The 26,334-nt window shown below is 42.0% G+C and overlaps 1 protein-coding gene across 1 annotated transcript; it reads left to right on the top strand.

The window, feature by feature from the left end:
• Positions 1–8,513: 8,513 nt before the first annotated feature.
• Positions 8,514–24,313, top strand: fgf17 (fibroblast growth factor 17). Its single transcript, XM_022209846.2, has 5 exons — positions 8,514–8,873; positions 8,955–8,991; positions 9,170–9,347; positions 12,191–12,297; positions 23,856–24,313. The coding sequence occupies exons 1-5, from the start codon at positions 8,842–8,844 to the stop codon at positions 24,144–24,146; spliced, it is 645 nt and encodes a 214-aa protein (XP_022065538.1). The 5' UTR covers positions 8,514–8,841; the 3' UTR covers positions 24,147–24,313.
• The last annotated feature ends 2,021 nt before the right edge of the window (positions 24,314–26,334 follow it).

The raw sequence follows: 26,334 nt of genomic DNA, 5'->3' as shown, positions 1-26,334 counted from the left end.
AACTAAACTCGAACATGTCATGCTAGAATGCAGATGTTCAGCATGGATATCAGAAGTGGAAGAAATACTCAGATCCTGTACTCAAGTAAACCTAAAAATAAAACAATGTAAAATTATTAAAGCTATCGGTTCGTAAAAGTCTCCTATTTAGAAATAAAGTTGGAGCCTAAGTGTGCAGGATCTTTATGTGTAGGGCTGGAACTAACAACTAGACGAGCCCTCAGTAGAGGGCAGAACCACGCCCATGCATGATACTCTGTATCAATTTTGATCATCCTACGTATATCCCTTCCTACTTGATCTGCTGACCTGTAACTCCACAACTGAGCAGGGGACCTTAGACTGATCTTCAGTGCCAAGTTTGATTATCCTGACTTCAGCACTTGCAGAGATATCTGACCGGACATACACACCCACCCACATACATAATTACCCAACCAGATACCGAAGCGAATGCGGTAACCCCGCTGACGTACGTCAGGCGTGGTTAATTATTTTCACTGTCAATTAATTAGTCCATGATTTTCTTAATTACCCAATTAGTTATTTTAAAAATGGTGGAAAATGTCAATCTGTGTTTCCCAAAGCTCAAAATGACATCTTTAAATGTCCTGTTTATTCCACAGCCCAAAGATATTCCATTTACTGTCATAGAGGAGCAAAGAATTTCTATGATTCAAACTGATTAATCGATCATCAGAACAGTTGACAAATAATTTGAGCACTGAAAAGTAAACTATAAACTATAGCTCTAGTGAGAATGAAAATGTACTTAAAATATGTGGCATTACTACTACATTGAGGAATAACAATAACGGTTTGCCTGTCTGTCTGTCTGTCTGTTAGCAACATCACTCGATAATGGACTAACGGATTTGGATGAAATTTTCAGGTAAGGTCAGAAATGAAACAAGGACCAAGTGATTAGATTTTGGCATTGATATGCCTTATAATCTGGATCCACGGATTTGTTTAAGATTTCTGCATCATTGCCAGATAGTGTCCGGTGTCACTGTATCCATGACAACAAGTGAACACTACATCAGCTGCCTGCTGATGATCCCATGATTGTGATCCTGCTACAAATCCACCACTGAGGACTTATCAGGACTTGCCCATCAGAAATGATCCAAGGAAGAACTGATTAAATTGTTGGAGTGTTTCTAAATCCCATCAATTCCCGCTGCCCGGTACAAATTTAGGTCACGCAATTTGGTATCCGTGCATAACGTACACATGCATGACACACGTCTGTGCTCAGTGCGAGGTTATTGTGTTTGTGGATACATATAATCTATCTAATCAATTCATCCATCTATTGAATGGCCACATTCTATAGTGCTGTGATTACCGACACAAATTTTTTCAAGATTTCAGCCTTCAACAACTGAGCAGCCTTGGTGGAGTACTGCACTATCAGTGCTTTTCTTGTCTTGTTACTTTAGTAATACTAACGCATCAGTGTGTATGAAAAATTTGCTGTTGTAGCTGATGGAAAACAAACTACTTTGAACTGTTTTATAGACTGTTTGATAGTTCGGCCAGTGGTTCCCAAACCAAGGATGAGAAATCTTCTCAAGAGTCACTAGATAAATTTGTGAGGTCATACAATGATCAAAAAGTTAGAATTATGATTTTCAAGTTTACATGTGCTATTTGGACTAATTTATTTAATTGTGGAAAAGTGATTCATTTTATTTCTTGACTTCTTCTGTCTTCTTGACACAACTGCAAACAACATCAAAGTATTGGACCTGATGATGGCACTAGATGAAAACTCAGAGGATCATCAATGGTATTGTAATGAATTTTGTGGAGTATGTGAATGTTGGAAACACATTCCATAACAATCTATCCATTAGTTGTCAAGAAATGTCCAACCAAGAAATTACAACCTAATGGTGACAAGGTGTGACAGCCGACCCAAGTTTCATGGAAATGTACCCAGTAGGTGGGACATATTTCAGTCTTCCAGTCAAAGTAGTGGGCTGCCTGCCCAATAGACCATTGCCATCACTGGAATCATGTTGCTAGCATGGCTAAAATCCTCACCTGTTCCTGTGTTCCGAGAGTTGTCTGCATTTCTGTCATCATACAGATCTTCCTATCACAGCCTGAGGACTGGCACAGAGACACTTTAAATAGCATCAGGTTGAATTCCCTCAGTTCTCTATGTCATTTTGCAAACTCAGCTGTGTAAGACTGATTCTGTTTTGTGTCCAGAGCTGTCTAGTAGACATTTTGTTTCAAGCTATTACCTATTTCTTTTACATTGTTTTATGGTTATGCAAACAAAAGTCATGTATGATTTGCGGGCGTTGTACCGAACTGTTGTGGTGAAGAGGGAGGTGAGCCGTAAAGCGAAGCTCTCGATTTACCAGTCCATCTACGTTCCAACCCTCACCTGTGGTCATGAGCTTTGGGTAGTGACTGAAAGAACAAGATCACGGATACAAGCGGCCGAAATGAGCTTCCTCCATAGGGTGGCTGGACTCAACCTTAGAGGTAGGGTGGGGAGCTCAGACATCCGGAGGGAGCTCGGAGTAAAGCCGCTGCTCCTTCACATCGAAAGGAGCCATTTGAGGTGGTTTGGCCATCTAATTTGGATGCCTCCAGGGAGATTTCCTTTGGAGGTTGTCCGTCTAGGAGGAGACCCCGGGGTAGACCCAGAACTCGCTGGAGGGATTACATATCTCGTCTGGCCTGGGAACGCCTCGGGATCCAACAGGGAGAGCTGAAAAGCGTCGCTGGGGGGAGGGACGTCTGGAACGACCTGCTTCGCCTGCTGCCTCCGCGACCCGGCGCCGGATAAGCGGAAGAAAATGGATGGATGGATGGATGGATGGATGGATGGATGGATGGATGGATGGAAGATGAGGACTTTTATGGACGTGTTACAAAAGATTGATCAAAAAATAATGTGAGTGTATTTTTAAATATGTAGTAGAAAAAAGTTCAACCAAACTAACTGTTTTGCTTCCGTTTCCTTGTTTTAGCATACGCCCAAAACTACGGTGCGTCTTATGTATGGCTTAAGTACAGAAATAAACCCCGTAATCAAGACTGCGCCTTACAATCGGATGCACCTTATGGTGCGGAAAATCCGGTAATTGTTTCTGTGTTCATGTGTCTACAAGGTCTGTGTGGTGTAAAGTTTGTCATCCTACTGAAACTAAGGGATTGAATTTTTTTTTGAATGCGTGAGTCAAACGAGTTGGCGTACCCACTTCAATGGCTGACGTTTTTCAGCTGAATGAAACTGATTCCACTGAGTTGTTTGAGCCTGCAGTTTTCTTCTGATATGCAAACAAAAAAGAAAAGGGCCATACTTTTTTTGTCCAATTACATAACAGTTCATGTGACTTAAACTCAGTCATCTCCCCAAGTATGCAAGAGTTCACCCAGACCCCCCAATGAACACCCATGTGTAGATCAAAATGTATGCCGCCACTGACTGACTCTACTGTGCATGTGTAGAACACACAGACACTGATCTACTGTGAGTTTATGAAGTCTATGAAGTAGTGTAATAACAACTATACATCTGGGGTGCCCACAGCTGTCCATGTGCATGTCCACAGCAGAGCATAGTAAGGCTTAAACCTGCTGTCACTGTTGTTAAGCAGCTGGAAATGGATGGAAGGTTGGGTGGGGAAAAAAACAACAGATTTTAGGTGTTTCTCTAATTCTCCTGTACCTTCAGAGTATTCAGAGAAATCCCACAGTATCAGGCAACAAGTGGCAAGACCCAGGGCACATCTTTTTTCAATTAAAATGTCTTCTTTCAATTTCCAAAACATTAATTAAAAATACCACATAAACATGACTGTTGACTAATAAGAATTAAGCTCAAAATCCAGATGTCTGAAATGCAACATAAGTGAGAGACTCAGACTAACCTCAGTGAATCAAAAAACTACAGTCTGTACAACTTAATATCAGCTATTTACAAAAGAAACAAAAATAACTGGTAAACTAAAGTAGGATAAATAACAGTGGAAGTAAGCTTGAGTGGAAATGATACTGAGGAGCTAGAGAAGCCTTATGCTTTTCATTTTTCTGATGTGGAGTCTTTGTGAAACCCACAGGTCTGATTAGAGTCCTGTTTTCTGTTGTCTTGACATGATCTGCAATGCTTCAATTGAATTTTGTGTCTTTAATGAAAACTGAAGTACCATGCAGTTGTTTGACAGACACAGAAAGACTACTGCTCATGAGCTGGACAGGCCGTCTTTCTATATCCCGTTACATAAACATCTTGCTGACAACACAGCATAGCTACAGATCTGTGAGTTCCATCGTGATGACAGTGTTCCCTGCGAGAGCCAACCGTACCATCAAGGAAAAAATTACCCCTGTTAGCTTCTGCAGCTGCAAATCAAAGAGGTCATCCCTGCCAAACGTGATTATTCAGTGAAGCACTCCCCATCACTGTGGAAAACTATGGAGTTTATAATAAAAGTGATTTGAATTGTGACTTCATGTGAGCCAATGTGAGAAGCTTTGCTTAAATGCTTCCATGTTGTCACCAAGCTCACAAGAGATCAAATCACTGCTTACAGGGAAAAAACATGGCCACGTTCTCACTGGAAACTAAAGTTGAAATGCATTGTACTACCAGATGTACAGCTTCCCACAGCAGCACAATATTAAACTGAAAACCAGTGAAAAGGCAAGAAGGGAAGTCTGGCATTTCTGCTGCTAAATGATTAACTCGACACAATACACTTAGTGGTTAGCTTTTAATTTAATTTAGCACACAAGGTAAGTAAAGCCCTCATGAGACAGACAATGTCCTGTAGAACGCTGCAGCTCCATCAGTCTGTGAAAGTAACTGTGTTCTGTCATTCAAACAGAAGTCACTTTTAGGTTAGCGTTCCTCACAGCTTCATTCAGACTACCCTCCACATTGACGGTGATACAGACCCACGCTATGTTGGACATATTCACCTTACACATAAGATCCTGTCATCATAATCTAACTACTACTTTTCCAGCAGCAAAATAAAAATACCCAGACAGCTGTGCTGGAGCTCAGGACTGAGCACGGCCACTGTGTAACGAATAATTTAACTGTAGCTGATAAACTACGGCTGTGTGTGACAGCTCACTAGCAGCCATTAGATCCTGTCTAATTATATGGAATTACTGAAGCTGCTGCTGTTATTCTGCACAGCTCTCTCCGGTGCAGGTGTTTAATAAACTCCCACAAAGAGCTAGAAGCAACAAACTAAATTTCAGCTCCTATTAACATTTTGTAAAAATCTGGATTACATTCATTATTAATGAATTAATAATTAGTCACTGTTTTGTCACAACAAAGATTCATTGTAAGGCTATTTCAGTCTGTAATAATTGTGAAAGTATTTTGTGATTTTGGTGAAAAAATGTTTTTTTGCTGATGACCAATATTGGTGCTGAAATGTTGAAAATACTTTCCCTAAATCCCCTCATACAATTCAAACTATGTCACGATCTTTTGTTTACGGTTTGCATCTTGGACTCCAGAACGTAGACTTCTGCCTGAGGATCTCAAGCTACACGCTGCCTCATCCGGAGCTAAAAGGGTGGTTAAAAAAAACTGGGAGACTGTCCATAAAGAGCTTTGAAGTCTCCCTTCTCATTTACTGAACCCCTAAAAACTCAATGCTGGTTTTTTTTTTCCTTCTTTAGGGTTGGATGCCTTAGGCTGACAAACCGTTTCTGCGTTATTGTATTCAGTATTTTGTTCTTTGTCTTCTATTGAGCACTGTGTTACATTTCTCCATGAAACAGTTTCCAGCGTGGCCAAAGTAAACTCTTTGCTGACTTTTGAACTCAGTAACTTCAGTGTCTGGTTAATTTTAGTTTCTTGATGTCTAAATATCAGAAGATGCTGCTTCTGGGCATTCAAAAGAATTATTACAATTTTTCTCAGTCGCTTTGGTTCATTTCTCAGAGCAGAATTGAAATTCTACTTGTTCAACATTCACATCATTGTGTCACTTGTGCACATCAAAAAAGCAGTTTCTCATTTCTTTGAACAAGCTGCAAATGCTTTGGTTCATGCAAATGATTCTGTACAGTTCTCTGCTGTTTCCTACATTATCAGCTGCTGATGTCCTGTCGATCTAAATGTATTCTAATGGGTCTCTGTTGAATAGTCTCACCCTCCACAACATTTAGTCATTAGTTCATTGCATAAGTCTTTACGTGCAAAATGTCTGAACAAGTTGTCACAATATGTCAAGAATGTCTCTATACATTTCCATTACATTTAAAAAAAAAAAAAAAAAAAGCTGTCCTGAATTGGTAAATTACTCCCAGGTGAATACTGAATTTCACTATGAAGCGAAAAGCGTGAAGGGTTAGAGTTTTCTGAAATCACTCGACGATGCAAGAGTAGATGTTCATGACATGGATGAGAACTTGTGGCCCAACAGATGGAACGTCAGGAGGTGTAGGAAGACTGCACTGTAATTCCTACATCACTGCAGGTACAGTTTTCCCTATGGAGATTATCCTATGTTCATGTTTCTACTTTTGTTTTTTTCTTTGTGCTATTCAGTGCTGTTCTCCTTTCTGTTCCACAATGACATGGTCTGTCAACAGATTATAACACAAACAGTAAAAGTGTAAATGTGAATCTTGTCCAGTCTCTTGCAATCAATCTCCCACAAACACTAAGGAGGAACTGTTTCGCAAATGTCAAGGATGATTCGAGAAATGCACCAAAATGACTGAGAAAAACTGTAAACACTCTGAAATACATGCCGGCCAGCAGCAGATGGGTCCCCTCATATGAGCCGGGTTCTGCTCACGGTTTCTTCACATTAAAAGGGAGTTTTTCCTTGCCACTGTCGCCTTTGGGCAGCTTTAGGGGTGCAGGCATATGGGCTGTGTAAAACGTCTTGGGGCAATTTGATCTGTATTTGGTGCTTTGTAAATTAAATTGGATTGAAATGAATAAAATACAAATTAGATCACACCAAGGCTGTATTAGGAGAGCTGGATTCAGTCAGCTTTGTTGTTGTATTTACAGTGCAGAGGACAATGACATGCCTCATGACAATGGTTTACAACGCAAAACCAGAAAATATTTGGTGTGAGCATCCTTTGCCTCTACTTGCACACAGTTTTCAAGGCAATAGACGGGTTCATTGTTCCAATCCACAGTTTTTCTGTGGATTCAGTCTGTCTCTTCATGTAATCCCAGACTGACGGCTGACTTCATGAAGTGGAGATCAGGCCTCTGTGGGGGTCACACCATCTGTTGCAGGACTCCTTGTTCTCGTTTGGGCTGAAGATAGTTCTTTATGACTCTGGTTAGATGTTGGAGCTCGTTATCCTGCTGTGGAATGAATTTGGGAAGACCAGACGCCTCTCTGATAGTACTGCAACAGATGAGTTTGTTTGCTCACTCATTTCTTTCTGTCTTTTGTCTGTTTATTTGAATTAATGAACAGGTTACAGAGAATCCCTCATTCCTTGGTATAGCAGGTCCTGTAGGTATTCCAGCTGATGTTCCAGCTGATCATTTACTGCTGTAAACTGACAACATGTCGATCCTGCACAGAGACACATAGACTTGCTGTTGAATCATCACTCACAATACTAAGTGTCTGTTTAGGTTTCTGACTGGAATAATATTGACCGTTGTTCCACAACATGAGGGCTGACTGATGGGTTGATTAGCTGACGTTGTCACGCAGCGAGACGTGACATCAACAAGTGGAATCATAGCTGCTGGCTCCTGTCAGCCAGTTAAAAGCAGATCAACATGTCAGAGATGCCTAACTGCTGCATTTTACTACTTTATTGCCCTCGACAGGGGTGACGGTGGTGGTGGGGTCAAGAGAACGTGAGAAGGGCAAGACGTGAAGGCACTTGAAGCTTCATGTTACACTGTTGTTCACAAACTTTGCCTCATCTGGACCCAGCAGCTACCAAAATACACTTACATTTTTGTCATATCATTCTCCTCTCTTCTTTCTTTTCTGTTCCTTTTCTTTTGCCTCTTTATCTCATCTTCATTTCTCTTCTTTTGTCTTTTTTGTTTCTCTTCTCCTCTTTTGTATTCTTTTCTGTATTTCTCCCTTTTCTCCATTTTTCTCTTCTTTTCTCTTCTCTTCGATTGCTTATGATGAGAGGATGAAACAGCCCTTTTGTCTACATGATTGGTTTCGGGCTCCTCTTACATGAGCTGGAAGTGTGACCAGTTAACAGCAGATAAAAGGGTGGATGGTGGGAGGCTGGGATGGCTGCTTTAACACCTTACTGTCATGTCCATACACTGCTGTTAGGCTCTTCGCTTTTAAATACACTTCATCAGTGATGTACATTAAAGGAGATGTACATTTACCACTTGAAATCCAAGTCTCTGATGTAGAACTTGCTTTTTATTTTGCCACTTAAAAAAGTTTTCCCCTCACATCTGCGTCTCCTTATTAAATACTGATCAGGGCTCCTGTCTTCTGCTGTGCCCACCCACAACAGAAAGAGTTCAGGGAGGGACTTTCGCCTTTAACATTTAACCAGTGAGCAGCTGGATCCCGGTGAGACAGAGGGCTTTTCAAAAGCTGAAACTAACCCCAGCAGCCCGTACCAAGCCTGGGAGTCTCACACTCCAACCCCAGCGATGTAAAGACGAACCCACGGCTCTGAGCTTCCAGAGGATGTATGCTCCTGCGATGAGCAGCTCTTCACCACCCAGTCAGCTGGATCAGGGCTGTGAGGGCAAATAACTGCGAGGACATCAGAGTCTGTGTTGTGGATGGACAGGTCAGGGATTAATTTACCGCATCCGTCCGGGATCTAGCTGCTCCAACATCCCTGTGTTGATCGGGTGAACTAAGCAGGAGAATGTATGGAATAAACCAGCGCTGCATTTACATGTAAGGAGGCTGGTGGGCTGCACACTCTCAATATGAGCAAAATAATTCTTTATACTAATTTCTTTGTTGTTGCTTCTGCAGATCGTTCAACTTTTTCGTGCTGTGGTGTCACGCTCAGGTAAGAATCTGTAGTTTTAAAGGATTTCGGCAGGCTGAAAAGCTCCTCTGAATGTCAGACATGGTTAGTTTCATGTGTGGAGTTTAATATTACCTGATTCTGTAACAGGCTCTGCATTTCTTTATCTCAGATTAGAAAGACACAATTATGTATTTTATTTTTCCCTTTGCATAAAAAGGGGGAGAATCACCCGTCTCCTAATTTTAAGCAGTATGTGAGGACGCAGGGCGCAGTGACGGATCAGCTGAGCCGCAGACAGGTCAGGGTTTACCAGCTCTACAGCCGCACCAGCGGGAAGCACGTCCAGATCCACGGCAAGAGGGTCACCGCCACCGCCGAGGACGGGAACCTGTACGGTAAGAGCTGGAGCCCGGGCCACTGCTCACACTGAGCCTTTTAGTTTGGAATCTTTTACTCTTTAAAAGGCTCATTCCAGAACATTGGAGGACATTTGGGCTTCAACATTTTTTTCAAAAACGAACTTGTCTTTTAGAACTTTCTGCTCCATATAATCAATAATAAACTATCACTGCTGGACAGTGTCTCCAACTCCTTCATCACAACACCAAAAGAGGAAGTATATTTTGGTAGAACGGTGTTCATCCCTCCTTTAGAGTCCAGAGACTTGGAGAATCAGTGGGAAGCAACAGTGGAGTTGTTTTGGTGAGATGTGGTAGCTCAGTGTGCTTTGTGTTGGATTTTACTTCACGGTCATTAAGAACTAGAGGACATTTGGACTTCAAAATGTTTGAAAAGTAAAGCTTCTCTTTTACATTTTTTTTTTTTTTTTACTACATATCCATCAACATTAGGTAAGAAACTATCAAAGGCTTCATTTACTCAGCTTCCACATCAATGAGAGCATTTTTATTCCATGTTTGATGTGTTGTTTGCTAACCCTACTCTAATCACAGTAATAGGGTTGTTAATCCATGACCAAGACACAAACTTACTGATGGAAAACTGTCAAGAGAATTAATCTGATCCTGATAAAATTAGGTAGAGTGAGACATTCAAAGGCTGACAATGGGATGAAAATATGAAAAACAGAAGAGAGGACATAGCTTTGCCCTGCCCATTCTTTAGGAAAACTGTTTGATGATGTTAAGTCCAGTGTTTCATGTGATTCACTGTTTCCTTCTTGTTCTACCACCTAAAAAAGTTATGCTAACATGTTGTGGGACACACGTTCCATGAATAATGATTATTATGTAAAATATTATGTTCCCTCAACTACAAGAGACATCAATAATAATAATTAAAAAAAACTAAACCAGTAAAAAGAAGATTTAAATGAAATTTTAACTGTTTTATTAGAGATTCAGTTTGATCATCAGAGGGGTGGAACAAGAGAAAAATGTCATTTTAGGGAGAAGTCCAGGTATTTTAAAAATATTTTTAAACCTTCTTTACTCCTAGTTTTTTTTTTTTTTTTAGATTTGTTCTCAGGACAAGAACATTTATACAACAACTGCATGTTTTAGTGTTTTCTGGGTTATTGGACATGTGTGGGACATAAAATATCCTCTAATTCTGGAATGAATCAAAAAACGACAACAAAGGGGGAAATGGATGCAACAGTTGACATTTTTGAGTTTTGACAATTTCTAAGCAAACTATTTGGTTATTTAGCCAATTGAATTAATTCACTTCAATTTGATTTTAAAAAAAAAAATCAATGCAGAAATTCACCTTTCAATTCTACACAGTATTAAATTAATATGCTTAATTACCAACATTATTATATCAACACAATTAATCAAAACAACATTTGCAGGTAAAGCTTTTTTTTTCTTTTCTGGATTATTATTTTGTGCCTATGCATTTATTTCAAGTGGTGGTAATCGGTCTCCTGAGTTCCTTCTTTATGTATTTAATAAAGAAGGTCCTAGAAAAAACACTGAACTTCACATTGAATGTATTTCCAGTAACCTCAAACCCTCTCAAATAGAAATAGAAATAAAATTGCATAATAAGACAGATTTAGGTTACAACTGTGTTTTATAATCTATAAAATAAGGAGCATTTATTATGAAAATGGCTCACTTCTTGACCAGCGTTTGTCATCTTCATCAGGATGCAAACACCAGTCCGCTGTTTTAACACCAACACCAGTGATTCTGTACCTGTTTCATGAGAAAGGCTTGGAAATACAGGAACAAACCTGGAAACGGTTTCAAAGCATTTCGGTACCCAGAATATTTTTCCATCATGATAGTTAGATTAAAATGGTTGTATTCATATAGCACTTTTATCCAAAGCGCTTTACATGATACATCACATTCACACACTGATGGTGGGAGCTGCCATGCAAGGTGCTAACCACAACCACCAGGAGCAATTAGGGGTTCGGTGTCTTGCTCAGGGACACCTTGACATGAGCATGATGGGCTGAGGATCGAACCAGCAACCTTCCAGTTACAAGACGGCCACTCTACCCACTGAGCTATGCCACCCCTGATTAGTCTAAGTATTTCCCTGTAACTTGTATGGACTGGGAATAAAAAAAGAGGCACAGACTGGGGCTAGTGTGGACTGATATTTATATTGTATTTTTTTTAGTTTTTATTTTTTTAAGCATGAGAGAGCTCAATTCAGCGACTAATTAACGGTCTGTTTACATTTGTGCTTAAGAATTGACTCTGCTTGGTAGATGCATTAATAGTCAATGATGTTAGGAGATTCTTCCGAGGAAGTATATAATACTCCTCAGTTTTGTGGCTCCTGACGGTATAGCTTCAGAGCCCTGCTGGGGATTGACGTAACAACCAGCAGTTTCACCTCCAGCCCTCCATCCCTCCCCCTGTGAGGTGTTTTCATGCTTATATGTTAATTCAGCCTCCCTGCTGTAGCCATGAAGACATCGTCTGGCGAATTAGCAGCTGATTAGGACAAGTCCTTTGTTTCTGCAGGCCCAATACACAAGGCCTTTGTAATGCCCAATGGACATGATTAACTGCAGGATAAAACCAATCGAGGATGTATAGTCTGCTTCCAGTGCAGCTCTTTAATGGTCAGTGATAACATTTGTTTAATCACTCAGCTTATTGACTTTCAGTAGTTTAGAATGTCAGTTTGGACTGTCAGCTCAAGAGAGAGGGAAACTGGAAAACAACACTTCACATTCAGAATGAGACCCAGTATGAAATAGAAATCCGTCCTTATTTTGTCCTCAGCTCCTTTCCTCTCTTTCTTGCAGCTCGTCTTTTCGTGGAGACAGACACCTTTGGCAGTCGAGTGAGGATAAGAGGAGCAGAAAGTGGACGCTACCTCTGCATGAATCGGAAGGGCAAACTTGTTGGAAAGGTAAAAGATACTTTTCCTGATTCCGTTAATTGTAGTGTGATTGGAGAGACTTTTGGCTACAGAAACTAACGCTGAACATTCATCGATTTCAAATTGAAGTCATGATTTGAAATCATGCAAATTGCAAATTGCAAAGAATGCAGTTTAGGATATACAAAGTGTGGATAGTAACCCTCTGAACACCAAACAGTTTCTGGGTGTTTTTAAACCTGTCACACTGTAACTCACTGTGCGCTCATTTTTCACAGCAATGTACCTCAGTGGAAACAGAACAACTGTAGGTAGAAATAAAGAGAACTCAAAAATGTTTCTTGCTCTACACTATCATTCATAAGTTTGGGGTCACTCAGAAATGTCCTTATTTTGACAGAGAAGCATTTTTTTTCAATGAAGATAACATTAAATGAATGATAAACCCAATCTAGATATTGTTAATGTGCAAAATGACTATTCTAGCTGTAAACGGCTGATTTTTAATGGAATATCTCCATAGGGGTACAGAGGAACATTTCCAGCAACCATCACTCCTGTGTTCTAATGCTACATTGTGTTAGCTAATGCTGTTGAAAGGCTCATTGATGATGAGAAAACCCTTGTGCAGTTATGTTAGCACATGGATAAAAGGAAAAGATGAAATTGTCTGAATGACTCCAGACTTTTGAACGGTGGTGTATACATTATTGTCGTACATCTGAGGAAGAAAAAAATAACTTGAATATTTGTATTAAATATTTTACAAAATCTACCAAACCTAGAATCAATGTGTCCAACATTTCCCAGAGGCATAACCAGAACTGAAAAAATGGTGGCGTAGATATCGTACTGTTTACACTTTTAATTTGCTTCCACTTGTCACTAAAGGTCCTAACTTTTTGTTACATGGCTCCCAGCTGCATCATTTCTCTGTTCACAATTCATTTTACTTTGTACAGATTCCTGTGTATGCAAATTGATAATTTTTGGTGAAATTTTAGACGTGACGCATTGAATGAAGCGATTTTGATGAAGTATCGCAAACAGTAATCTAAACATCAGATCTAATCAGTAAAGTGGAAGGTTCAAGTCTTTAGTTTCACTCTTCTGTCTGATTAATAATGTCATTTTGTCAATTTCAGATAAAAGATAACTCACCTTTCAATCCCAGTGCCGGGCTCTGGGGTGCAGAAGATTAAATGATGCAATTAATTTATATTTTGTTTAGTTGAAGGTAGCCCACTGAGCAGTCTCTAATGTGGTTTGTGCTGCACTCTGGTTCAACTGAAACCCAGTCTCATTTTTGAACAGCCACGCTTCAAACATTTCACACATTTGACATTGGCTTTAAAAATTAATTAATTAATTCATTCTTTCATCTTTTTTCTTTCTTCTGTGACAGTCAGACTTTTGATTGTGCCACGTTTTTAATCTGTAGTACAGTAAATATTGAACTGAAGCTTGACTTAAAAAAATCTGTAAATAAAGTCGGAATATCCGTCAAAAATATCATAATTAGATGTGTTCCTCCAATCATGCAGCCCCACTTTACAATGAATGAAAGCACTGAATAAATGCTGTTACAACAAAGGAGTAAAAACAAAATGAAGTCTTAATGGGCTAAATCAAGTATTCATGTTCTGTCGTTGCAAGGAGGAAGTGCATTGATCTTTGCAGATTTAAGCAACGTGTATTTTAGAAGTAACAATCTTGATGTAAAAACCAGCCATGTAGGGTTTATACATATCAGCTAAACAGAAAGATCTCCACATAACAGTTTGTGTCAACTTTAATGTTTCTCAGGCTGCTGTTGTGGCTTCCCTTGGAAAACAGGTCATTGTGTCTGAACGGAACCGATCTGGTTAAACCAAGGTTAAAAAAAATACAATTAAAAAGAGTAATGGCAGCTTCTACTGAAATCACGTTCATCCAGCAAACTACGCCGAGTTTGTGGAATTAAGTTCACTTACTTAATTATTTGTAGCATAAACACAAGTTTGAGTCCTTCCAACTCGTATTTTCATTTAATTTAAAATTCATTTTTAATTCAAATGTACTTCATATCAAGGAGCCTGTCCTCAAACCAAAAACGACCACATAGGTCGTCTGTACACGCCCGTATTACGACCCAGTGTTACGTTTTGACTATGCGACTCTGGCGGTTGAGTAAATATCGACACTCTGGAGTCGCAGGTGAAACGTCATCATGAACAAACTTTTATCTAACACTATCCCTGTCCCTATCCCTAACCCTAACCTTAACCATAACCCTAAAAACGTGTTGGGAAAGTGAGAAAAAAGCCGTTTTGCGACGGAAAAGCCGTTTCGCGAATTAAATCCCGTAATGCGTTCGTTTTCCCCGTAGGGGCGCAAACGTTCATACGACCGCATAGGTCGTATTCCGGTGCACGGTGCAAACGACCGATGCGGTCGTATGAATTGGAGGACTTGTGGAAGTCCTGAGCTAAAGGTGTTTTTATGAAACCAATTTCATTAAGTTACCTCAGTTAACAATTCATCCTTATGTCAAGCAGAACCACTAACTGGATGTAACTTATCTAAATGAGTAAATAAGTACATTTCTGTCTTGCATCAATAGTGAGAATATGTCCCTGGAGTTAGTTTATAGAGTGCAGCTGTCTCATCTCTGGAAAACAGCAGGCGGAAATTCATCTCTTATGGAAAAAATCTTCTTCAGAGGGCTGATCAGATTGCACATCCACTAAAATACACACAGTAGCTGCTGCAGTAAAGCTCCAGTCCATTGTCACTGTAGTGTCATAACTTGTCAGTCACCCCAGGACATGATGTACTCCTGGAAAAAAGGAATGATCACAGGCCTGAGTGAGAGTCGCTCGGTCTTATTGGCCATGGCTGACATCAACAAGGGAAAAGTTCCCTCCAGTCATACACTGGCTGTGTGTTTGGTCACAGGTCAACTCTCCACTTCCTTCATGGAAATGGAAAAGATGGATTCACACATCTGGCTGACATGAAAAGTAATAAATCTCTGTTCTCATCGTGGTTTAGAGGTGCTGGAACTGGCTGCTCTGTTTAGAGATAAGAATTACCTACTGTACCTTCAGAGAAAACTACCAGATCACCACAAGACAACACATGGAGTTTCTTTCTTTCTTTCTTTAGAATAGAATAGAATAGAATAGAAAGCCTTTATTGTCATTGTACATGGGTATACAACGAAATTGGGACCGCTGCTCCATTTGGTGCTTGGAAAAATATATACATTACAATAAAGAAATAAATAAAAATACAATAAAATACAATAAAAATACAATAAAATACAGTGAGAAAGAGCTGCTATTATAGAGAAAAAAACGAGCTTTAAATTGCACATACTGATACTGATAAAGTGACTTTGCATATTGTCCTTGGAGGTGAGTGGAGATTCAATGTGAAATGAATGTTGCACAAGAATTGCACATATGATGTGTGTTCCTTGTGATGTTATTGTGTTCATGTTTCTTGTTGTTCACAGCACTGATGGTTCTGGGGAAGAAACTGTCCCTGAGTCTAGTTGTTCTTGTTTTCTGTGCTCTGTAGCGCCAACCAGAGGGCAGAAGGTTGAACAGATTGTGACTGGGGTGGGATGGTCAACTTGATTTAGTTGGATCATCCTCAAAAATGTAGCTGTCAAGGTCTTTCTGAATTGTTTCTGTTTGTAGGTCTTTACCTGTTGATCCCCTAAACAGGTCCTGGGTGGGTTTTGTAGAGATAACTCAGAAGATTTTTTTTGTGCCGTTTAACAAGTTATAATACCACAAATCCTTACTTTATTTTACACACACAAAAAAACATGGAATCAACATAGCTGCACAGTGGAGTAGTGGTTGGCACCGTCGCCTTCCAGTAAGCAGATCCCTGGTTTGCGTTCCGGCCTTCCCATGATCTTTCTGCATGGAGTTTACATGTTCTCCTGGCGCATGCGTGGCTTTTCTCCAGGTTCTCCAGCTTCCTCTCACAGTCCACAAACATGCTGAGGTTAATTGGTGATTCTAAATTGTCCGTAGGTGTGAATGTGAGTGTGATTGTTTGTCTCTGTGTGTAGCCCTGTGATAAACTGTTACCTGTCCAGGTGTCCCCTGCCTTCACCCTCAGTCAGCTGGGATAGACTCCAGCCCCCTGTGACCCTAATGAGGATTAAGTGGTGCATTGATCATGGATGAATGGAATGAAACGTACAATATTTTTTCCCCAAAAAGTGACTCTACATACTATAAACATCTTACTAATCACATTTTTACCTTGTTTCCACACAGCCTGCAGTCACAGCTGAGTCACAGACAGCCTCATATTTGCTGAGTGCAGACTTTTTTTGTTTCCTTAATATTCTTGTTTATGCTAAGTGGTCATTTTTTTCAAATTTGACATGCAGAATAAATTCATTTTGAAGAAATATTCCAATTCCAAGCTTAGATTTGGTTACGTTTCCCAACAGCATCATGCCACAGGTAAGAGTTTGAGGACAGTCAAAAATGTGAAAATATTACAATTCTTTTTGTCTTTACAGTTTCTGGCTATGATAAATGGTGTCATATTATTAACAACATACCTTTCAAACCTGCCCGTAGCTTTTGAGGTGTAGGAGGGAAATCAAACACCAACTATTGGTGTATTGCGGTACATAACAGTTACTCTCATGATGATGCTTTCTTTGCTTTACAGTAGTTAACTCATGAAATCAACAATTACAGAACTGTTAGAGGAATTTGAGATAAAGTCAAACACAAAACTTTGCTGAAATGTCTTCATTTATGTTTTACATGGTTAATTAAAAGAAACTTTTCAAGATGTATCCTTCAGTGTTGATAGGCTGCTTCTCAGGACTTCTTGTTTCTATATAAAGCTATTATCAACACCTGGAGTTTAGCTTAGCACCAGCTCTAGTGTGGCTCTGTTAAAAATATGAGCAGAATTCTATGATGTTATCATAGATATGGTATGTCATACTAAGCTGTTTTCCACTGCTGTGCAACTTTCAGTTCAGCATGTCTGTGTAGGTTCTCATTCATCCAGGTCATGGTTATCCAAAGTAGTTTAAATCAATCCACTGGACTTTAAGAAAGTTCCTTAAAGACGTTTCACCTCTCATCCAAGAGGCTTCTTCAGTTCTGGTGGTGGTTGGTGTTGCCTCAGCTTTTAAATCTCTGTGAGGCGTGTCCAGGGCCATTATTCCAACGACCGATACCAAAACTCATCTGACTACTCAATGATGGTCGTTGTGAGTATCGGTGGTGGTCGTTGAAATGCACAGATGTCACTGAGCCCTTGTGTGCTAATGGTGGTCATTAGCATGAGTCTGCTGAGTAGTTCTTTTGGGGAGTTTTGAAAGGACCTGATTGTAAATTGGCGAAAGATGACAAAGGTCCAGTCAGGGTATCCACAAGTTTTCAGTGCCCCTTTCAGGTGTTTGTGTTCTTTTTCCTGGCCTTGGGTACTTGTGGGTAACTTGTCAGCCCTGTGTTGCAGGGTCCTGATGACTCCTAGCTTGTGCTCCAGTGGATGGTGAGAGTCAAAAAGCAGGTACTGGTCCATGTGTGTTGGTTTTCTGTATACCCCAACACTCAGACTTCTGTCCTCTTCTATGCGGACCTCACAATCCAAAAAGGCCAAAATGTTGTCCTGTACATCCTCTCTGGTGAACTTGATGTTGCTATCCACAGAGTTGATGTGTTCAGTGAAAGTTTGCACCTCATGAATTCTGATCTTGACCCATGTGTCGTCCATGTATCGGAACCAGTGGCTCGGTGTTTCTCCGTTGAACGAGGTCAGGGCCCTGTGTTCCACTTCTTCCATGTACAGTATAGATTGGCCACAATAGAAGACACTGGCGAGCCCATGGCACATCCATGTGTCTGTCTGTAGAAACTCTCTCTGTACTGGAAATAGGTGGTGTTCAGGCAGAGGTCCAGAAGTTGGCAAATCTGGTCTGGGTTGAGGTTAGTTCTGTCGCTGAGGGTATTGTCTTGTAGAAGCCGTTGCGTCACTGTTTCCACCGCCTGCATTGTGGGAACACATGTGAATAGGGAGGTGACGTCGTAGGATACCATGGTCTCATCTGTATCCAATCTCAGTCCTCTCACCTTTTCCACAAAGTCCATTGAGTTCTGCACATGGTGAGGATTCTTCCCTACCAACGGGGCCAAGTAGTGGCTACATGTTTGGTGACGTTATAGGTGACAGAGTTAATGCTGCTGACAATAGGTCTGAGGGGGGCTCCTTCCTTATGAATTTTGGGGAGGCCATATACGCATGGAATGGCATCCCCAGGGTACAGGCGATGGTATTGCAAGCAGTTTATTGTTTCTTCCTTCTGCAGCTTCTGTAGGCAATCCACAACCTTCTTTTTGTAGCTGCTGGTTGGGTCGCACTTCAGGGTCTTGTAAGTGCTGTTGTCACTCAGCAAAGACATTACCTTGGTATGGTAATCAGTTGTGTTCAAGATCACAGTGCATCTTCCTTTATCTGCTGGAAGAACGGTGATGTTCCGGTTCTTGCTCAGTGTCGTCACTGCCTTCCTTTCTTGGGTGGAGAGATTGGAAGGGGGGACCTTAGCTTCAAAAAGGACTGCTGTTACCTTTAGCCTTAGCCCCTCTGCTTCTGTTGAGGATAGGTTGTTTTTCTTGATGGCTGATTCTGTGGCTGTGACGAGGTCCACAACCAGTAAGTGCTGTGGGGTGATAGCGAAGTTCAATCCTTTGGCGAGGACATCCTTCTCTGGTTGGGTGAGTTCTCTGTCTGATAAATTCTTCACCCATCTGTGTTGTGTATTATCTGCCGTTGGACTCCCTGGTTTCTGTCTCCAGCTAAGTACTTTCAGTTTCAGTTCAGCACTCTTCTCTATGCACATGGTTGTGTGTACTGAGACATAGACTGTATTCATACTGTTTGAAGTAAAGTAAGTCGATGAAATGCACAATTAAATATTCTAATAATATGACATACCTGTTTTCAGCTTATAGGACATAAAGACATAAATGCAAAAAAGGCGTTAAATATCTTTCTTTAGATGAAATTAAAAAAGAATACATGAAAGTTTGCTTGTGTTAATTAAATTAGGACAAAAACAGACTTCATAATATTGTAATGACTTGCGATGCACCTGTATACACACTGCTGCCTCGACTTTTGGTGTTATATTTTGGATCTAACTCACTGTCCAGCACACATCACTGTGTATTTTATGGTCTAGTTTCTTGGCCTTCATTACTGGTATATTTTTAATGACGAGGCAGTACCAGGGAAAATCCCTTCTTACCTTTGGAATTTTCTATCACTGATGAACAGCTACCATAATTCTTGCTCATCTAAACGGCTGCTCTGCTGGGTCGCCTGGATTTGCTCTGAACTTGACAGACCAGCCTTCTTCTGTTTGGCATCCTGGCCTGCAGTAACCTCAACATCACACTGCAGCTTCATGGTAGTGTCGTACTGGCAGAATTTAAACCTCCAAACAAAATATATTACACTGATTGTTTTAATGCACTTTGTCCTATGTTTGTCCGTTGTTGTCCTGCTCAATATTCTAATCATTCAGAACTCTATGATGGTGTGCTTCTTGACAAGGTCTTCTTTGGAAAATAGACCTTTACCCTTTAAAGGGCACTCATTGAAATACTTTGAAATTCAAAATTTCAACCTCTGCAGTCTTCCGGAGGCGCCCCGCCTCCCCCACAGCCTTGGTGAGGCGTCCCGCCTCCTCCATGTCCTTGTCGAGGCGTCCCACCTCCTCCGTGTTGTCCATGTCGAGGCATTCCGCCTCCTCTGTGTCCTTATTGAGGCGGTCCACCTCCCCCGCGGCCTTGTTGAGGCATCCCGCCTTCCCCGCAGCCTTGGTGAGGCGTCCCGGCTCTGGTTAGGCGAAACGCCTCCCCTGCGACCCTGTGGCAAAGCGCCTCCCCCCGGGTCCTGAAGAGGCATCAGGCCTCTCCTGTACCTCTGAAGAGGCGTGGCGCCTCCCCGGCAGGTTTGAGGGGGCATAGGTCCTCCTCGGCAGCCTTGAGGGGGCGCAGCGCCTTCCCCCGATGCCAGAGAAGGCATACCGCCTCCCTTGGACCCTCGAAGGGGCGTGGCACCTCCTCGGCAACCTTGTGGGAACATAGCTCCTCCTTGGCAACCTTGAGGAGGCGTAACGCCTCCCCCCAATCCAGAAGAGGCTTAGTGCCTTCCCTCCAGTCCTTTCAGTCCCTTCTGTCCATCCTGTCCTTTCTGTCCCTCCAGTCCTTTCGGTCCCTCCTGTCCCTCCGGTTCTTTCTGTCCCTCCAGTCCCTCCTGTCCCTTCTGTCCCTCCAGGCCTTTCAATCCCTCCAGTCCCTCCAGTTCTTTCAGTCCCTCCTGTTCCTCCAGTCCTGTCAGTCCCCACTGTCTCTCCAGTCCTTTCAGTTCCGTCCCAGTCCAGTCCAGCACTGTTCCAAGAGGGGCCTTCAGCTATGTCCCTACCCTGGGAGGAACCTCCGGCTTCAGTCCTGCCCCGGGAGGGGTTTCCGGATCCACCCCCGGAGGGGCCGCTGGCTCCGGCTCTGCCCCCGGAGGGGCCGCCAGTTATGGCTCCGCCTCCGGAGGAGCCACCAGCTCCAGCTCGGTTCTTGGAGGGGCCCCTAGATCCTGTGTCACCCCCAGAGAGGTCCCACTGTCTCTGGTCCCCTGACCGGCCACCAACCCGACCCCCAGAGGGGTCCACCCGTCACTGGTTTCCAGTCTGGCCACCGGCCCGACCCCCAGAGGGGTCCCACCGTCACCGGTTTCCAGTCCGGCCACCGACCCGACCCCCAGAGGGGTCCCACCGTCACCGGTTTCCAGTCCGGCCACCGACCCGACCCCCAGAGGGGTCCACCCGTCACTGGTTTCCAGTCTGGCCACCGGCCCGACCCCCGGAGGGGTCCCACCGTCGCTGGTTTCCGGTCTGGCCACTGGCCCGACCCCCGGAGGGGATCCCCATCGGGCCAGCTGCCGGTTCCCGGCCCGGCCTCCAGAGGGTTCCCGTCGGGCCAGCTGCCGGTTCCCAGCCTGGCTTCCAGAGGGTTCCCGTCGGGCCTGCTGCTGGTTCCCAGCCCGGCCTCCAGAGGGTTCCCGTCGGGCCAGCTGCCAGTTCCCAGCCTGGCCTCCAGAGGGTTCCCGTCGGGCCTGCTGCTGGTTCCCAGCCCGGCCTCCAGAGGGTTCCCGTCGGGCCTGCTGCCGGTTCCCAGCTCGGCCTCTGGAAGACCCCAGCCGACTCAGCTGCCGGTTCCCAGTCCGGCTGCCAGAGGACTTCCGTCGGCCTGGCTATCAGTTCCCGGTCCAGCCCCGGGCCGTCCTCCGGAGCGGTCCCTTCAGACTGTCTGGCTCCAACCTGTCCAGTCCCTGTCTGTCCAGCCCCTGGACCATTCCCTGATGTTGTCCCTCCCACCCACCCTTTCCCAGCCCACCCATCCCTCGGGCCACCCCCAGGAGCGGTCCCTCCTGCCAAATCCCTGCCAGTCCTGAAGTCACCAGCCGGCACCCCAACCGGTAGTATGTGCGCCAGGAGGCGCATCTTGGGGGGGGGGGGGGGGGGGGGGGGGGGGCTACTGTCACGCCCCTCTTGCTGCAGCGAGCCGGCTCATCAGCCTAATGACGAGCGGCTGTGCGGAGATCACAGCAGACACAGATAAACAATCAGTGCAGCATTTAAGCCTGACTCTTTGCACAGCCCGGCGCTGCATCATTGACCCATCCTCTCCACTACACTACACACCCTGCTACTTGTTGTTCACCGTATTCTGCACGTCGCCCCCCCGGACTCAGTCTCTCCCCTGGAATACCTTCGCCACGTCCCGTTCCTCGGGCCCTGTCGCCCCCCTGGATAATCGTGCCAGTTTCCCAGCCATCGCCACATTCCCCACTGGCTCTGTCAGCTCTGCCCTTTTCCGTCCTCCATAACCCGGACAATCAGTAAGCCACCTTCCCCTTCAATCTAGTTAGTTTTATGTTTAGTTTTACCTCGGCCTTAAGGTCCGCCCTTTGTTTAGTTTAGTTTATTTTCTCCTCCTTGTTGTTTCTCTCCTGCCTCAGTTATTAAGAGTTTTCCCATGTTCTTATTTTCATTAAATAATTGTTAATTTCATCCTCCTGTCTGTGCCTGCTGCTTGGGTTCTTCTCTGTGATTCGTGACATAAAGTGTTATTGGGGGACACAAGACTTTAACTTTTTAATTTTCATGTTGAAATTCAAGGTCAATGAAGTTACCATATATAATTCCTTGCCCGTTAGTGGTAAAAAAAAAAAACATTCCAAGAAATGTATATATATCATCACTTAGCACAGCTAACCGTACACTGTAAAAACAAATTAATTGTTCTTATGGTAAAATTCCAGCAGAATTGCCAGAATGCTGCCGTAAAACTACGGTCAAACATTTTCTATATTTACGGTAAAGAAATGTGTTGATATTGTTGATTTCAGGGTTACAAAGCATGCTTCATTCCATATTATACTGTAAAAAAAGCTCTACCTTTTAAAAATTAGAAAATTTACATCAATATTACAGCTTTTTTTTCCATTATCAGCAACAACAGTTAGTGTATTTCATATTTAGTATGTGCATTTTAAGCAAAAAATTGTGGTTAAAGATGGAATAAATATTAAGGCATATGTCCGTTATTAACACAAAATGATTGATGGTAATGTTTGATTGGTAACAAACTGCAATTTTTGCATGTCATAAATGCAGAAATGCCATTTTACTCGTTACAAATATTGCAGCATGTTTCCACTATCAGCACGACAATATTCTGCAATTCTACAATTCCACAATTTCATTTAGCAGACGCTTTTGTCCAAAGCGACGGATATAAGAATATGTACATTTAACTGGAATAAATGGTATTGTTTTCGAGAATTTAATGCAAAAATTGGAGTATTATTAGACAAATTATGGCATTTTCCCATCAAACCCTGTGCAGGAGTTGGGAAATGTATTTTTTTCAAGACAAACAAAAATTTAAAACACATTTTTCTCCTGATTAATCTCTTTACAGTGATTTCGTGTTGCACAAACTGCATCAAACTGTTTTAGAGTTTACAGATTTTTACCGTCATTGTTTGATAGTTTTTCACTGTAAAATTGACAAACATTTCTTACGGAGTAAAATGAGTGAATTACGTGAACTAAACATAGTTAGTTCTGATGTTTGCAATGCGGAAGTCCATCTTTTGCCACTTTTGGAGAAAAGAGAAAGTTTGATGCTTTCCAGGCCTCTGCTGATTGGTCAAATGCCACGATGTAGTGTGATGTAACATAGAGTAATCTTTGCTGATTGGCTGAGTGAAAACCACATGCTTCTCCACCTCACTGAGAAGTTACTAAGCTACCAAATGAACCAAAGGAAGTTACCAAATATGAAGGGCTACTGTCAAGAAACATCCTGATTAAATAAAAGTTTAATAAATTCAAGTGAAATTCAAGACTGTGATATTTAAAGAGTTGTGATATTGAATTAACTGGACATTGGTGATGTAGCAGCTTAACATAGTCCTTCCAGTGATCATTTAATCAGAACCTGGTGTCTTCCATTGTTAACACATAAAACCTCTTCTGTCTGCACTCACAGGCCAACGGACGCAGCAGGGATTGTATCTTCACAGAGATAGTACTGGAGAACAATTACACAGCCTTCCAGAACGCTGAGTACGAGGGCTGGTATGTGGGGTTCACCAGGAAAGGGAGGCCCATTAAAGCGTCGAGGACGAGAGAGAACCAGAGAGAGGTCCACTTCATTAAGAGGCTGCACACAGGCCCACCTGCCTTCCCCAACACGGACCAAAGCAAACACTTTGAGTTCATCCGATTTCCAGCCACACGTCGAGCGAAGCGGAACAGGAAATCACCTACCTCTTCCTAACACGCAGCAAAAGCAGTGGACTGACGACAGTTTTGATATAGGAAGAAACAGATGTGATTTTATTTTTGTATATTTTTGATAGGTAAAAGATGGCTCCAATGCCATCAATCTAAGGTAATATTTCTGTAATATGATCTGTAAATACTGAAAGAGAGTAAAGCAGATGGGTTATATTTAATCGTCCTGTGTGTCTGTGTGGATTGGTGAGGAGCTGTAACGGATGAGGGGATGCTATGACTGAAGGGTAGTTAGCACACCACTGCTATATCACAAAGACAACAGCCAATAACAGAATTATCTAAGTACAAATAATAGACTTTCACATTTCAAATTAGCCATAAGTTTACATTCAGCTCCATTTATTTTAGAGAGTCTAAAATAAATGGAGTTTTACAATTTTTTCCCCCCACATCTTGATGTTGATTTTACAAAAAAAAATATACACAACAGCTATGGTACAATTAAATATCTGACCTGTGGGTAGTAAAAATACAGCAGTAGATTCATCAAAAATTTGATTTGAAAGTTCTTAAATTTTGACTATTTATTTGTGTGTTACTTTTATAACAAATCAACAGATTTGGATTTGTGGCTCAGTGAGAGTAATGACAACACGGGCTCCAGGAAATAGGGTTCTGCTGTGTTTGCTGATTTTTGACATGGTATATATTATACAGATTTACTGATGATGAAAATGATTGTTCTCCTATTATGGAATAATACGATTTGACCTTATCTGCAGTTTTCTGTATACAACTGCCTTATTTTTCACTGAGAAAAAAACCCTGACAACTGAATGGAAAAAACAAACTTTAATAATTCGGGTCATGAAAACTTAACTTTTTTTCATTTCTACCTAAAAATTCTGTAACTGTAAAGCTAACATGAACAGTTTATATGGATAAGAGACACTTCGGTAAATCTGAATAAGATAAGCCTCCTTGTCTGCATTAACAAACAGTGACATTCAAATCCTTCTAAATTTAACAGTTCAGCAATAAAAAAGAAGTTCTGAGAATTTACAAAAGTCAGGAAAATATTTCAGTCTGATGTAAAATGTACAATACTGTTGAAAAGTTTGGGGTCACTTAGAAATGTCCTTATTTTTGAAGGAAAAGCATTTTTTCCCCAATGAAGATCATGTGAATCTGCCCAGGCGTTTTTGAGTTATTATTAAGAGTGATAAATCCAGTGTAGACATTGTTAATGTGGTAAATGACTATTCTAGCTGGAAACGGTTAAAAGTGTGAGTTTTCATGGAAAACATGAAATTGTGTGGGTGACCCCAAACCTTTGAACGGTAGTGTATTTATTCCTAACTCGTATTCAGGCTACACTGACACTAAATGTTACCTAAAGTGATGGGTCACCTTACAGATGCAGCCTATGATGTCTTTAAGGAGATCAGTGACGTACTGAATCTCCAAATTCTTTTCCAAACTTGATGACATAAATAATTCATGATTTAGAGAGAAAGTTTTGGAGTAGAACCTTAGTGAACTTTATGACGGTGTGGAATGAAAACTCTGAGCTGGGGACGAGGAAATGGAAGACAAAAATAGACGATGATCTGCAGGCATGAGTCATGAGACTGCATCAAAACTGAATGTAGGAAATGTGATGCCAGCATAATGAGATCTACTTTTATCACAATGACAGGAAAACATCTGATAGCTAACTGCTGGGAGCATACACACATTAAATATGTTAGCAGTATATGCTATTATGCACTCAATTTAAAATGTACACACATGCACATCATGAAAGCAGGTATACACACCACGCCAGAAATAAATCATGTAAACATACAGCATGTTACAGTTTCACACCATGTGTAAAACAGAGTACTACAATAACTACAAAGCTGAATTGAAGTCCATCTCTCCATCATCTAAACACCGTTAGTCCTCATTAGGGTCATGGAGGGTGGGGTCTATTCCATTCGACTGAGGGTGAAGGCAGGGTTCACCTGGACAGGTAACAGTCTGTCACAGGGCTACACATAGAGACAAACAATCACACTCATATTTGCACCTACAGACAGTTTAGAATCACCAATTAACCTCAGCATGTTTGTGGACTGTGGGAGGAAGCTGGAGAACCTGGAGAAAACCCACACATGTTCAGGAGAACATGGAGACTCCATGCAGGAAGAGCTCAAGCCCAGGCGGAGACACAAACCAGGGAT

This window comes from Acanthochromis polyacanthus, chromosome 7 (genome assembly GCF_021347895.1).
Source record: "Acanthochromis polyacanthus isolate Apoly-LR-REF ecotype Palm Island chromosome 7, KAUST_Apoly_ChrSc, whole genome shotgun sequence".
NCBI lineage: Eukaryota > Metazoa > Chordata > Actinopteri > Pomacentridae > Acanthochromis > Acanthochromis polyacanthus.
This window is presented reverse-complemented; position numbering and strand designations above follow the sequence as displayed.